A 16203-nucleotide genomic window follows, 5' to 3' on the forward strand; every position below is an offset into this window, starting at 1 on the left:
GGAATTGTTACTTGGCAGTGTCACCTTAAGCCCAATTTATACTTCTGCGTCGAATTTACGTGCGGCTACGCCGTAGCCTACGTAAGGGCTCTCCCCGTTTATACTTCTGCGTTGGTGCGTCGCGTTGGTTGGTGTACTCATAGCGGCATAATAGCGATCAAAAAACTTATTTTTGTTATGCTTGTTGTAAAGAAAATGTCTATAATGCATTGAAATGACAGTAAACTAAGATAATAAGATGGTTATCATAATTTTTCAAATTTTTATTAATAAGTAATTACAGAAAAAGTAAATGACATTTCTGTCATGACTTCCGCATTTACGAGAGAGTCGGAATGTGACGCTACCAAGCGGACCAATCACAGTTCTTATAGATAACTTTACATTAAATATGTCTATCATACATATAATTTAAACCCAAAGAACAGCCATGGGGCTCCCTGTAACTAATCATTTATTTCTAAATAAACAGGATTGTACATCTCGTAAATGTGAATCGCGCTCCTTATAGGAAGGCTGTGCCTGACGCTTCCATAGGGTGCTCCGTTGGAACGGTGTACTCAAAGCGGCATAATAGCGATTGTTTTGCGTAGGCACTGCCGCGTAGTTACATTTTTGGAGAGGTGTGCGTCAACCTACACCGTAGGCTGCGGGCCTACGCAAGCTACGGCGTAGGCTACGCCGTTGATTTTACGCAGAAGTATAAATTGGGCTTTAGGCTTGCTAGGAAATTATCACTAAACAAGTTTTTATTTTATTCATTTTATTAAATTGATTTCTACTCATTTTTTTGTCATCTATGTTGTTGTATTTATTTGTTATTGCCATATTTATTTGTTCTTGTTTGACTGCTTCAAATGTAAAGCACTCGCTTTAAGTTGTTGTTGTTGTTGTTATTATTATTGTTATATTAACACTAGCCTTCCATGGTAAGGCAACAGTATAAGGTGCTACCTAGAACCAATAAGACCTGCCCCTGTCTTAGAGGAACCCTATTTGGTGCCGTGTAGAACAGGGGAGGCTGGTGGAGGCAGAAATCAGAACATGGGATCATTGGAATGCATAAGGAATGGTATAAAACACATTTGCAATTTCTACCTCCACTAGCCTCCCCTGATGCTGAACCATTTTCATAGAGTATAGAGTATAGAGTATAGAGTATAGCCTCCAACTCAAAATCAAACCAGGCTGAGTTTCCCAGAGGTTTCATGGCACTCAGATCATCTTACTGCCAGTCCATTGTGGACGAAAGATTTGTGTTACAATGATTTTGGGAAACTCATAGTTTCCAACTAAAAGTAATGGACTGCACCCACAATCGTGGTGAACATACACATGTTCGTTTTTGCACATAATGCATGGATCATAATCAACTTACTCATTAGGCATGTTGAAAAATTGATGAGCACAGAAGTAGCTTTGGCATTTTGCTGAGGGGACGAAACTTGATTTCTGTGTGAAATGTTGTTTTTTAACAGTCAGCGAATATTGGGAGAACGTTCTCTACCACTTGGGCATCGTACGGTACGTCCTCCTTTGAGATATTGTCTTTACATTTCATTTTCAAACTGATTTCTATCTGATATATCTTATATCTGATATGAATCTCGCTCACCGCACCTGCTGTGTGTGTGTGTGTGTGTGTGTGTCGTGTGTGTGTGTGTGTGTGTGTGTGTGTTGTGTTTCCAGGTTCAGCTTAGTCGATGGGTGGAACATCGTGCGCCTCCTGGCCCCGGACTTGGGGCTCTTCCTGTCTCTGCTGTTCATCCAGCGTCTCTGCAGGAAGTTGCTACGCCCTGTGGCCCAAGTCAACCTTCATGAGAACTGCAACGCCTCCTCTGACCCAGAGGTAGAACTCCACACTTTTAACTGCTGACTAACTTAATGTTAATTCACAGCTATACAGCCGCATTTGATAAGAAAGCTGTTTCTTTTTGACTTTATTGATACCGCTGTACATTTCTGAAATACATGGGTATTTACTACAATAAAAAAGCATGACTATCAGTGTCATGCAATATAGGAGTTTACAACTAAAGCCCATACAGATCTGAAATCAGGCTAGATGTTCACCCCCTGATTTCTGATCTGAAATCAGGCCAGACGATTGCATAATCTGTGCTCTTCACAGCAGGAAGTGGAGACGTCCGACACAGAGTCTGAGGAGGGAAGTGATGTCACAGATGGCTCGTCTGACAGCTCAGACGAGAGCAGGACAGTCCAGACCGCGCCCCCTCAGTTCGTGCAGAAGTTGATAGTGTTCGCCGCCGGACTGCGCCTTCTATTGTCCACTGTCATGAACACAGCTGGGAAGGTGGTGGTGACCATTCTGCTGGGGCTGGCAGGTACTGGAGCTGTAGTCATAGAAATGGAATGAGTAGAACAGACATGTGGAAGTTTTAGATTACAGCTTTATTAACAACCAACAGCTTTATTAACAATCAACTAAACTCAACTGACACTGAAATGGAAAGTTAAATGGTGCCTAGTTGTTTTTAGCGGCCGTAGTACTCTTTGTCCTATACTGTGTGTGATCATAATAATAACCTTCACGTGGCCAATTCTGTGCTAGTTGTTCAATGGGCTACTGTATAGTGATGCTTTTCTGTTGCATGCCATTTACTCATTTACGTTCCTCTTGACCTCTCCCTGCCCCAGGTATCGCCCTGCCTTCCCTGACCTCGGGGATGTATTTCGGGGTGTTCCTGGGGCTGGTGTGGTGGTGGGTGTTCAGCCGCCCCCTCAGCCTGCTCCTCTTCAGTACCCTCTCTGTCATGATGACCATATTCAGCGCTGGACACCTCCTGGGCCTCTACCTTTACCAGCTACCGTGGTTCCAGGAGATAGTGCCACCACACGACATATACGCACGGTATAGTATGGAATAGAATGGAATGCAATATAATGGAATGGAATGGAATAGGATAGAATTAAATAGAATAGAATGGAGTGGAATGGGATGGAATAGATACATTTGAATGGGGTGAAGTAGAAAGTCTACTCTAGAATAAGAAAAGCAAAGAGTCCTACCTGTCCAAAGACAAACACACGTAGCCCTGATCCTCTCTTCTCTTCCCATTGGTGGTTGTCCCAGGTTGTTTGGTATGACAGCGTTCATCAGGACCAACGGCTCTGACCCGTACAGTCTAGGTCTGCACTCTGATGTTAGCTGGCCCGTGTTCATCAACCCCCTGGTTCTGCTGCTGCTCTACTACACCCTGGTGGCCCTGCTCCACAAGTGGGTCCACCTCACTGAGGAGGTAGGCCACAGTGTTTGCCATTGGATGGTGGTGAATGTAGAGAGGACGGGCTCATTGTAACGCATTGTAATGCTCATTAACTTAACACTGATACTGTCGCTTTTTAAGGCCATATACTGTATCAAATGGTGTCATAATTAAAATATTTGGATTTATTCAGACATTTAGTGTCAGCTAGGTCATGGTTGGGTATATACATGTATGTGTATGTGTAGGATACCACGGCCAGCCCAATGGAGACACCAGAGGATCCTCCGAGCTTCTCCGGGATGCTTTTCATCTCTGGAGACAAACAGGAGGTCAGTAAATAGGCCTACAGCAGGGGAGGCTGGTGGAGGTAGAAATACATTTCAGGCTGCTATCGTACATTACAATACAGTTGTTTTAATTATCTCTCTCTTTTGCAGCTCCTGGCGAGTACAGATGACGAAATATATACGCCAGATGAGGTAAATTGTATATTGAATCTTACTTTAATGTATGACTGCATCAAGGAAGGCTAGTGGAGGGAGAAATCAGACGATGGGCTCATTGTAATGCATGGAATGGAATAAGGAATGGTATGATACCTATTTGTATGATACAGTGGCGGCTGGTGCTCAAAATTTTGGGTGGGGCACAGCAGTGTTTCCTCCAGGATTTTTCACATTAGTGGCGGGGGGGTCCTCTTTCACGCGCGATTTTTTTTCTCGCGTGCACGATTTTTTTCGCGTGCACGCGCATAAAACTCGCACTGCCGCTCAAAACAAAGACGTAATTTCACTTTACCCACTTAAACATGTGTGAGGATACGTAACGGCGTTTTGTGACAGAACTTTCACTTTCATTCATGAAATTCACCCCGTCTGTGTTACGATTATAGGCACTTAGCCCTCAATTACGCCAGGGAGACTGTCCCTGTAGGCTAATCTCTAATTGTCCGTCGTTTTAGATAAAGCATCTGCTAAATTGTAAAATGTAGCCTAATTTAAACCAAAAAATATAAAAACAGCTTGAAGCCTTAAAACACTCTCACGTGGGCTCTCTGAAGCTTAAAACATAATCTCTTTATAAATGCCTAAAACGAATGAATTAACAACAGAAATATGATTAGGCGCATAGATTATTAATGCAACAATAATGCCCGCCACACTATCAGCTTCTCTTGGGCATCGTGTCTAGTTGCGTAAATATGTGTAGAAGATGAACAGTAAACTCTAATTTATGTGAACAGCCTGTTGTCTGTATCTTACCTTGTGCGAATGAATCTGCTCTTTACCGACGGAAAACGGGAAAGCGCTATACAGTCCAATCGATCCATAGGAGAAAATCCGAGCCATCTGACATGAAAGGATTTATGGGTTTAGACGAAATTGCTTTCCCCACTGTGAGATTAAATACCGTTGGATACCGTGATCTGTGTTTGTGTGTATCACCGGCTGTGTTTGTGTGTATCACCGGCCCGACTTGCTACAGAGCAGCACCACCGGAAGTAGGAAGTGGAAGACAAATGACAGCTGGCAAACCCCACACACCACATCTTATGCTGGAAATATAGGACGCACATTTTTGCGCCCCGGCCAAGAAATAGACACAGCCAATTGGAGCGCTGCTACAGCTCACGTGTAAGCCAAAAGTATTTGCAGTGCTATAGACATGCATTGACCGGCGCCCCGCGACTCCTCCCCCTATGTATTTTAACAGTGAATTTTACACACACACAGATAAAAATGTTTATTGTATTGGAGGATTTTTTAATGAATGCTGATAGGCGCCGACAGAATATCAGCCGCATTTTGTGAATAAACAATGTTTATTTTATTTTTTTACTTTTACAAATCGCAACTAGGAAGTGAAGGTGGGGGCGGCGCCCCAGCGCCCTCTATCGGCCAGCCGCCACTGGTATGATACCATTCCTAATTCCATTCCATGCGTTACAATGAGCCCGTCCTCTGATTTCTCCCTCCACTAGCCTCTACTGGACTGCATGCGTAAATAAATTCCCAGCAATCTGTTTTATTGATGTAGTTTAGTTGGTTCATGCAGCTTAGTCTCATTGAGATACCATGTCTCTTATTCCTCTATAGCCCATGGTCCTACTGATGAGAAACTCTTGGCATGAGCTGAACAGACAGGGGGGGTCGGGGTATACCAACTGTTACCCTCCCCCTGAGTACGAAGGGAAAGACTCGTCCTCACACGGTACCTGACAGCCGTCGCCACTAACACATCAAATCTGCCCGTTTTTCTACTCTGTGGTATCATGTATTTCAGGGGAGGCTGGTGGAGGCAGAAATCTGAGGACAGGCTCATTGTAATGCATGGAAAGGAATGAGGAATGGTATCAGTTTGATACTATTCCTCATTCCGTTCCATGTATTACAATGAACCCATCCTCTGATTTCTACCTCCACTAGCCTCTCCTGAATGATCCTATATCTTTTTCTCTATCGCTACCCAATGTACAGATCAGTGTCCCTATGCCCTCTCAGAGCCAGAGGAGGAGGGTAGGGAGAGGAGTGAGACACCGCTGAGTGATACAGAGACGCTCCCCCCCCCCACCACCACCACCAACCTCCCCCCGACCAGGCCAAGTGGACTAGTTCTGCTTGGTCAGGCCATCATGAAGCACAGCTATGTCAGCGCCCTCATCATCATGATGGTACCACCAATTAATTTCAATTAAATCAAATGTAATCGTTTGTCGTTGTTTGTTTTCACATTTACAGTTTTTCACACCAAAAAAGAAAACAGCTGGAGGCAGGGCTTTTTCTTATGGAACACCATGTGGAATAGCCTGCCTGCCCGCCCTTGTTAGGGGGTCAGTGACAGTTTTCTCTTTTAAGACTAACCTCAAGACCCATCTTTGTGGAGACATTTACATTTACGTTTTTGCCACTTAGCAGACACCTTTATCCAAAGCGACTTACAACAAGTACATTGTCTAAAGTAAGTGAATCATCTATACATCAGTCATCATAAGATAAACAAATTTATGCTAGAACCAGGGGCCATTGGCAGTCACAATGATAGAAGAAGGAAGGATCGCTTCCTTTACTTTCATTATTTACAGTAGAGAAACTGTACAAGAGGATAGTGGGGATAAAGAGGTCCTCAGGAGGGACAGTCAATATGTAGCCCGAAGAGATGGGTCTTTAGTTTACTACGGCAATAGGCCTGGATCAAGCATATCAGCCTTAAGAGATTATTATTTAAAAAAAAATAGCTGTCGACATTATTCTGTACCGATATGCTTTTATTTATGTTATGTGTTTTTTACATGATGTACAGTGTGTTGAGACCTTGGTGAAAATGCACTTTAAAACTAAATAAACGTGAAAACCTGAAATAATACATTTGAAATAATGGGCACACAAGCTTTCTCCATCGCTTCAAAAGTTGGAGTTAGGATTTACTTTATGTCGTTCCTTTACGTTTTCACCTCTCAGGTGTGGAGCATCACATACAACAGCTGGCTGACTTTCGCCCTGCTGGTGTGGTCGTGTGTGATCTGGATGATGCGTGACCGCCGCCGCTACGCCATGATCAGTGCTCCGTTCCTGGCCGTCTACGGCACTGTGCTGGTGATGATAGCCTGGCTGAGCGGGCTGAGGCTCCAGAGGGATGAGCTCTACCCAGGCCTCCCGCCTGCTGTGGTGGTCGACTTTGACCTCAGCAGCTACGCTGCGCCCTGTATCCACCTGGGAGCCAAGGTCAGACTGAGGGGCAAATCTCTGTGGTTGGTTGGTTGATTGGTTGGTTGAATGGTTGATTGGTTGATTAGTTGAATGAATGGTTGGTTGGTTGGTTGGTTGGTTGGATGGTTGGTTGGTTGGTTTGTTGGTTGGTTGATTGGTTGGTTACTTGGTTAGTTGGTTGGTTGCTACCTTGCTTGCTTGATTGGATGGATGGTTGGTTGGTCTGTTGGTAGGTTGGTTGGTTGTTTGGTTTGTTGGTTGAGTAGGAAGTCTATAGGTGTATTTAGTTGATAGGTAAGGAAGGCACGGACATGGGAGAGAGTGAAGGCCATGGTGGTCGACTATGACCTAAAAAACAACAGCATAGTTAATGACTGATATAGTGTTGTTTCTCTGTTGTGGTGTATTTGTGTTGCAGGTCTTCTATGCATTCAGCTTCTGGCTGTTGTTCCGTCAACAACTGAAGGAGAAGCATGAGGAGCAGAAACTGAAGGAGGCATCTCTGGATGAAGTCAAAGTGCTATCAGGTATGGGACGCTTAGGTGGCGTAGTGGGTTAGGTGCTGACCATGTAACCGCAGGGTCCCCGGGTTCGATTCCGGCCGGGGACATATCCTGCATGTCATCCCTCCTCTCTCTCTCACCCCTCCTTCCTGTCTAAATCTTCACTGTGTCTGTCAATAAAAATAAAAAATATGAGTGGGACTGCCCCACTCAGAAAAGAAATTTTTTTAATAAAAAAGTGCTATCAGGTATAATATAAGTATTAAATATTATATAGTATAAAATCAATGACACACTCGCTAGTCAAGCCAAAACATTGCAATGCAATGGATTCGGTGAGTACTAACTACGTAGTAGTGGGGATTACTCACCGAATCCATCGCATTGCAATATTTTAGCTTGACTAGCAAATGTGTCATTGATTTTCAACAATGCATTTATATTTTTCATAATAAAAGTCAGAGCGGTCCGTCGGTTGGCGACTTGTTCCCAGTTTCATCAGCTGCTGTCACATTATGTTTACCAGTGGAGAAATCAGAGGATGTGCTCATTGTAATCCATAGAATGGAATGAAGAATAGTATCAAACACGTGGAATGAGGAATGTGTTTGATACCATTCCTCATTCCATGATTTCATGATTCCATGATTTCTCCCTCCATGAACCTCCCCTGGGGCCTCATTTCTAAAGCTTGCGTACGCCCAAAATTTTGGGATTTATAAATAACGAACTTGTCGTGAAACTGTGCGCACCTCTACGCACACTCGGACCGATGCGTACGCCAGAAACTGGAGAAATGAGCAACTGCGACTCTGCTGGAACGATAAAACTGGAGAAACACTTTGAAATGGATACCATTTCCACCAACATAAATCGAAATATTACCTCTCACATATTATATATGAAGGAGTGCACACAAAGAATATACGCGCACACTGCACACTGCACAAGATTCTTAGGCTTCGGTTCCTGATATTGCAGCATGATGCCAATGTCAATGTATGGATATTGCAATCATTGGACTCATCGGGAACGTTACCCTTATGAAGACGTACATTACTGTGAAGTCAATGCGGACGGTGGTCAACTTGTTCATGTCCAGCCTCGCGCTACGTGCAACGAATATGAATGTAAATATATTTGCATGAATATCAATATGATACGTACAGTAAAGATATATGTACAGTGTGATGCATACAGGACAAGGGTGAATAAGACATGTGCAGTGTGCATGCAGGGTTCGAGTTATAAGCTGAACTCTGTGGGGGTCTCCAAAATAACAGTGCGAAATGTTCTCATGCACGCGCGAATCATGCCCACACAGCGATGGGACTTACAAGTTTTAATTAGCTATAGGCAGTAGCGGATTAAGGTGGTCAGTGGCCCTAGGCTACTCCTTTGTGTGAGGACCCCCCGCCCCCATACACAAGCCTCCCCCCTCCCCAAAATATACAACTCACGAGCACCCTGCACACACACACCACTCATAATGCTTTACCATAAAACACTTAAACACTTTAATAACACAATAACACAACAGTGTTAATAATGCAAAGAATAAAAAAAAGGTTCAGTGCATTCAGTTCTGTCTCTATTGCTCTCCTCTCCCGTTGTCTCTCTGTTACTGTCCTGTTGTCTGTCTCTCTGTTGCTGTCCTGTTGTCTGTCTCTCTGTTGCTGACCTGTTGTCCGTCTCTCTGTTGCTCCCCTCAGCTCTAAATGAAAGAAATGAATTAGCTAATTAGTTGGCATGTAAACATATAGTTAGGGTTGGGTACAGTTTGGGTTTTATTCGATACCGGTGACAAATCGATACTTTAAAAACGGTACCGGTACAGAAACATCATCCTCATCCTCAAATCCCAACATATCCTGACGCTACAGCTGCAGGCTACTCATTTCACCACATCAACAGCCCCACATGAAACAACAGCTATAAAAGCGATAGTCACACATGTATCTCGGCCAATAATTTTGTTATTTTTGCTATACAGAAGGAGCGAAAAATACATTAGGTTAGTACACTAGGTTAGTAAAAAGTAAAAGCCACCTTACCTTTACGGAGACAAGATAGACCAAAGTGGTCTGTTTTCAGTAGGCTGAGTGGTCTGTTTTCAGTAGGCTGAGTGGTCTGTTTTCAGTAGGCTGAGTGGTCTGTTTTCAGTAGGCTGAGTGGTCTGTTTTCAGTAGGCTGAGTGGTCTGTTTTCAGTAGGCTGTGGTCTGTTTTCAGTAGGCTGAGTGGTCTGTTTTCAGTAGGCTGAGTGGTCTGTTTTCAGTAGGCTGAGTGGTCTGTTTTCAGTAGGCTGAGTGGTCTGTTTTCAGTAGGCTGAGTGGTCTGTTTTCAGTAGGCTGAGTGGTCTGTTTTCAGTAGGTAGCAGAGTCCTCAGTAGTAGCAGCAGTAGTAGTAACAGTAGTAGCAGCAGGGCTAACGTTAGGTGTCATAGCAGGTTTCTTTGATAAAAAACCGACATTTTCTAGGCTTGATGACCCGGTCGGCAGCAGTGGCCTTTTTTTGGGCGGCATGGTAGCTACTGTATGTATATACTCCTGTATAGCTAATGAATGAATGTTTGCTTCTCAATAATAGGCTAGGTGCACGATCTCACTACTTCCTGAAAGGCAACTGGTGTCTCACTCTATTGGTTTAATTGATTAATCAGCTGTGCACTGTGTGTTCCAACGGTTTACCGCACAGCTGATTAATCAACCTTTTGCTGTTGCACAATATTCTACTGCGCCCCATGGTGTCTTGGTGGTGAAGTGCAGGCAGTCAAAGGCATACTGTCATTCACAGGAGATTAATGGTGCGCGTAGTTCTTTTGAAAAACGTGTTTATTTTACAATATTTATAATATAAATTAAATAATATTCATTACATTGACATTTTGATCAAATAATAGTTGTGGTAATGTATTATTAGCGACCCCCACATATTTTTGATTTTACTGCCTTCATGGGAGCTCAGAGAGCCTCAGACCATCTCTATGGGAGCTCAGCTCCCATTGGCTCCCACATAACTCGAACCCTGCGGTATATCATTGTGTTCACTCCTTCATATATAATACGTGAGAGGTAATATCTTGATTTATGTTGGTGGAAATGGTATCCATTTCAAAGTGTTTCTGAAGTTTCATCCTTCTGCCAGCGAAGTTGCAGTTGCTAATTTCTCCAGTTTCTATGCATACGCATGGGTCTAAGTGTGCGTAGAGGTGCGCACAGATTCACACCAAGTTCCTTTTATATACGTAAATCCCAAAATTACTGGAAATGTTGCGTATACACCATTTTGGCCGTACGCAAGCTTTATAAATGAGGCCCCAGGTCTGTTAGCCTTTAGTGCACAAAACATGATGACACACTCCACTCTTTCTCCTCTTCCTCCTTCCTCCTCTTCCTCAGCTGATGAAGCTGAGCCCTCCCCGTTGATGGCGATTGTGGGTTCCGCAGTGAAGGAAACCCTGGTGAAGTACTGGATCCTGTTCTGCTGTTCCATGTTCTTCGTGGTCAGCTTCTCTGGGAAGGTCATGGTCTACAAGATCCTCTACATTGTCCTCTTCCTCTTCTGTGTCGTCCTCTACCAGGTGGGTGGAGGGACAAAAAGGCATGGTTCTGATCTGAATTTTAAAAAGTCATCTTTATGGGGATAGGAAATGAAAGAACTTTCACAGTAATGAGTGGCCACTCTTTCGGTTAGCGATTATGTAATCATTAGCTGTTTAAGGCACTTATTGGAAATTAAGAAACCTAGAAACAGTATGACACATTTACACAAACACACACACACACACACGCACACACACACACGCACACACACACACACACACACGCACACACACACGCACACACACACACGCACACACACACTTACTGACACAGCTACTCCTCTCCACTGCTTAAACTTTCATCAATACCTCTACCATTACGAATATTGATTCTCACTCATGAACACAGGCATAAATATTTCTGCTGCCGTTTTCCAGCTTTCCCTCCCCATCTTGTGTTTCTGCTGATCTTGTAAAGCTGACCACTTACTGCCCCTTAATGTGATGGCTTACCTCACAACTCTGAAAGATTGTCAGCAAACAAAAGCCCAGCCCAGAGTGCCACACTGGTGTATTTAGGGGATGATGATTCAGGGGGTCATAATGCTTAAAAATTTAGAAGTTTCTTTATGTATACTATGTTTATGTTTTGAGTGGTCAAGTGGGTTTACGGAACCCATGTTGCCATAAAGAATAAAGGAGAGGAGTGAGAGTCAAAAACACTATTACTTTGTAGCACAATACTGTAATAATCAGTAGTTCTTCCGCTGCCTTCAGTGCAACACACTCCAAGGGGTCACATGGTTTACCAGGCATCTCAAAGGATTCTGCCAAGACAGCCCTGATGACGTGTTACGGCTGGAACACACCGGACGCCTGTGTACACGCAACGCGTGTGCGTGGCGGAACTGCTGCGGCTCTCACGCTTGCTGCTTCCCTACTGGCAGCTACTGGCTGCTACTGCCAGCCCTATCTTTGTATATTGAGTTTTGCCTTTGCACGCGCAGCATGCGGAAAAAATAGGCGATAGTCAGAATCTCTTTCTCCGACTCCTTATTCCAAAGTGACAATCGATACATTTGACTAAGCAAAGTGAATCATCAATTCACCAGTCGTAGGCAGGAAGAGTAATCTAGCTCAGGCCAGGGGCCATTGGCAGCCGTCGTGATAGAAGAAGAAAGAAATCTATATGTTACGGTACATGTGGGAATACGGTACATGTGGGAAAACTAGGGTTAGGGTTAGGTGCTACGTCGACTTGGTACATGCTGGCATGTCTAATCCTAACCCTAATCCTAACCCTAAACCTAACCCTACCCCTATCCCTAACCCTAACCCTAACCGTAGCACCCTAGCACCTAACCCTAACCCTAGTTTTCCCACATGTACCGTAACATTATTATTATTATTATTTTATTTTTAAATAGACACTGGAGAAACAGTACATGGGGGGAGTAGAAATCGTGGGAAGCCGTGGGAAGCTCATTCCATCAGCGGGGAGCGAGTGTAGTGAAGAGACCGGGCAGAGCGACTGCCGCGTTGGCGCCCAGCAGAACTGGAGGAGCGGAGTGAACAGGCTGAAGTTTAGGGGGTGACCATTTCCTGCAGGTAGGCAGGGGCTGTCCCTTTTGCTGCCTGATAGGCAAGCACCAGGGTCTTGAATCTGATTGGAGCTACTATTGGGAGCCAGTGAAGGGTGCGAAGGAGGGGGATGACATGAGAACATTTGGGGAGGTTGAATACCAGACGGGCAGCAGCATTCTGGATAAGCTGCAGAGGTCTGATGGCAGAGGCGGGGAGCCCGGCCAGGAGTGCGTTGCAGTAGTCAAGGCGGGAGATGACCAGTGCCTGGGTCAAGAGTTGCGCTGCTTCTCTGGTGAGGAATGGACGTATCCTTCTGATGTTGTAAAGGAAGAATCTGCAGGAGCATGCTGCTGCTGCAATGTTCTACACACAGGATAGGCGGTTGTGTATCACTGTCGGTGTGTCGGCAACAAACATACAAACTTGTACATACACACAGCTTAGTAATCAACGCATGTAACTCACTTACCCCAAAACAAACCAGAAGGTGTATTGACAGACCACAGTCCCGTGAATAGTATATTGATCAATGAAACTTTCTCTGTGGATAAAGTCCTTGATGGCAGCAGTCTTGTCAACAAACAGACACACGCACATGGCTATTGATGAGGATGTGGGTCGGGAGTACCCAAAGAAACACGGCCACTCAAAAATAAATAAATAAATTAAAATACTACCCCCACCCAAGTTTGCTAACAAACTGTAGGTATTCAGTAAATGTAAAACTGTTGGTTATGATATCGAGTGGGTTCTTCATCGCTTACATTTTCGTCCTAACCGGATTGCGAGGTCTCACAATGCCCAACAAGCGGACCTTTTCACCAAGCCGTGACACATATGAGTAGTCACATCTCACCTGCACAGCTTTGATGCAGCATTCAGCAGCATCCTGTTCATTGTGAGGCTCATGACTATATTATGTTTATGACAATGATTAAACCTATTATAAACGTTTAAACTATCTCTGTGTCTATCTGATCACTTCATGATGATCTACTTCTGTTCCCCAGTTCCACTATGATGTGTGGAGGCGTGTGTTGAAGTACTTCTGGGCGGTGGTGGTTGGCTACTCCATGGTGGTCCTCATAGCCATCTACATGTACCAGTTCAAGACCGTCTCCGGACTCTTCAGGCAGATCATGGGCATGTCAGAGGAAGGGTGAGTCTGCATGTACTGTATGACCAAGACTGTGTTAGCCTGCTGAGCTATGTAAAGGCTAGGAATTGTCTCCGGCCTCTTCAGGCAGATCGTGGGTTTGAGCTTAGGTGGCCTGTGTGCCAAAAAACTGTTATAGTTAGCTACATCCTAGGCATTCAATGCTCGGTTCTGACCCCTGCTGCCCCTATTTACTCAGTCCTATCACTGTCCCTGTCCGTGTTGTAGTCTGCGTGAGCTGGGTCACTTACCTGTCCCTCTCCCTGTCCCTGTCCCTGTCTCTCTCCCTGTCCCTGTCCCTGTCTCTCTCCCTGTCCCCTGATTTCCCTGATTTCCCTGTCCCTGTCCCTGTCCCTCTCCCTGTCCCTCCTGTAGTCTGCGTGACCTGGGTCTGGAGCAGTACGACACGGTGGAGCTGTTTGCCAAGATTCTTCTCCCAGCCGCCTTCCTATTGGCCTGCATCCTGCAACTACACTACTTCAACGGTGACTTCTTGATTCTCACTGACCTCGACAACGTACCTGTACGGCAGGGACAGACCAGGTGAGACAGCCAGAGTCTGATATAGCATACCTGTACCAGGTGAGACAGACAGAGTCTGATATAGCATACCTGTACCAGGTGAGACAGATAGCCTGATATAGCATACCTGTACCAGGTGAGACAGATAGCCTGATATAGCATACCTGTACCAGGTGAGACAGACAGAGTCTGATCTAATATACCTGACTGTACCAGATAAGACAGCCCTTATATAAAATGCTTTACACATACTGTTCATATTTCACATAATTTCTTTCAACCTGCCAGCTGTTTTATTCTAAAGGCTACACTGTTGATGACTTAGATACTCATGGATATGAACTCACCATAGGTGAAATACAGTATCTTCATTTAATGCAGAGAGGTGTTGGAGTAAGTGAATGTAATACATTGTTGCTATAAGCTTTTTCTATGGGATGTATTTTGTATATACATCATCCCATTGTATATTCACCTCATCTGTGTGTTGTCTCATCCATTCTGTCCATCTCTTCATCCAGAGAGGAACAGCTGATGCACTCAGTCAGTGTGATATCTGAGACGTAAGAGCTGCATTTGTGTCTCCATGACTGGCATGCTTCTCACATGGGTGATTTACAAAGCTTTTAAACATGGTAGAGAGCAGTAGAGGCTGGCAGAGGTCGAAATTAGAGGGTAAACTAATTGTAATGCATGGACATGTGTTTGATACCATTCCTCATTCTATTTCATGCATTACAATGAGCCTGTCCTCCGATTTCTACCTCTTTCTAGATTTTCTTGCTTGTTAAACTGTGTGTAAACTTAGTGGCTTTCCCTGTGTTTCAGCTATAAACTAAAATACTTTAAAATACTTTCGATTTAGTCGGGCGACATCAATGAATGTACAAAGCAAGAGTTGATATCTTGTTGTTATTGAAAAGAGCTAATCCCATTTGGAAGGGCAAGTAATTGTTGTTCACAATGTCATCTCATTCCGTCTGTTCATCAGGAATTCTGAGTGATAGAATGTCAACTAATTTCATGTAGGACATTATCAGTTTGACTTACTGTACAGTAAGTGCAATTTCTCAATGAATGAATGTCTTGAATGTCTCCTTAGAATCAAAGAAAACATTGAGAAGTTCCAACAAAGGTAAATAGTTTCAGGCAACATGATTATGCATGCTTTGCTATTATACAATGAATTCCATAGCTGATGGATTGATGCCTGATCTGCCCTCCTGTGTGCTAGGCTGGTGAAAGAGCAGAGGGCTGGAGAGAGTCAGGACACGTTGGAAAGCGCTGGACTGTCTGTTACATCAGAGAAGAGACCTGATAGGCCTGTGCTGTCTCCCTCATCAGAGAAGAGATCAGAGGAGGAGCAGGAGGAGGAGACAGGTATCTGGTCCATTGATGACATTTTGACCTAATTGGAGTCTAACTGTGTTCTAGGTTCCCGCGGAGAAGCATTATGCTGTGGGGGTTGGTCTTATGCCTAGGCTTTAGTTCAGTGGGTTAACACAGTCCGACGGGGCGGCTGTGGCGCAGGAGGTAGAGCCGGCGTCTAATGATCGCAAGGTCGGCAGATCGGCGGTTCGAAACCCCGGCTGGCCACATGTCGAGGTGTCCTTTGGCAAGACACTGAACCCCATATTGCTCCCAATGAGCGAGCCGGCGCCTTGCATGGTAGCTTGCTGCCATTGGTGTGTGAATGTGTGTGTGAATGGGTGAATGAGTGGCCATTGTAAAGCGCTTTGGAATGAGTCAGTCCATTTACAGTCCTCTCTTCTCTCTGACAGGCCCAGCCCCAGAGGAGCGTGTGACCCAGTGGGGGCTGATTGTGGACAGGGCCAGCCTGCTGCTCCTCCAGGTTCTGTGTGGTCTCCAGAAGGTACAGGAGATGGGCTGGAGGCTGATGGAGCTCCACAGCCTCAAGATCGTCTCCACCGGCATCATCTGGGTCTCCCTGCAAGAGGT

At 44.7% G+C, this 16203-nt stretch overlaps 1 protein-coding gene across 1 annotated transcript in view; it reads left to right on the forward strand.

Annotated features, from left to right (window-relative positions):
- LOC308160681 (piezo-type mechanosensitive ion channel component 2) overlaps positions 1-16203 on the forward strand; it is a gene marked incomplete at both ends in the record, with an annotated part of 44963 nt that overhangs the window by 5456 nt on the left and 23304 nt on the right. The window contains 15 exon segments of the mRNA XM_080534624.1: positions 1479-1524; positions 1690-1849; positions 2135-2345; positions 2659-2872; positions 3095-3260; positions 3476-3559; positions 5327-5441; positions 5708-5901; positions 6689-6952; positions 7356-7464; positions 10840-11021; positions 13577-13725; positions 14098-14265; positions 15479-15624; positions 16026-16201. Coding sequence (XP_080390750.1) covers positions 1479-1524; positions 1690-1849; positions 2135-2345; positions 2659-2872; positions 3095-3260; positions 3476-3559; positions 5327-5441; positions 5708-5901; positions 6689-6952; positions 7356-7464; positions 10840-11021; positions 13577-13725; positions 14098-14265; positions 15479-15624; positions 16026-16201 — 2384 coding nt within the window.

Source organism: Nansenia antarctica (assembly GCF_963989245.1).
Source record: "Nansenia antarctica genome assembly, chromosome: 6".
NCBI lineage: Eukaryota > Metazoa > Chordata > Actinopteri > Argentiniformes > Microstomatidae > Nansenia > Nansenia antarctica.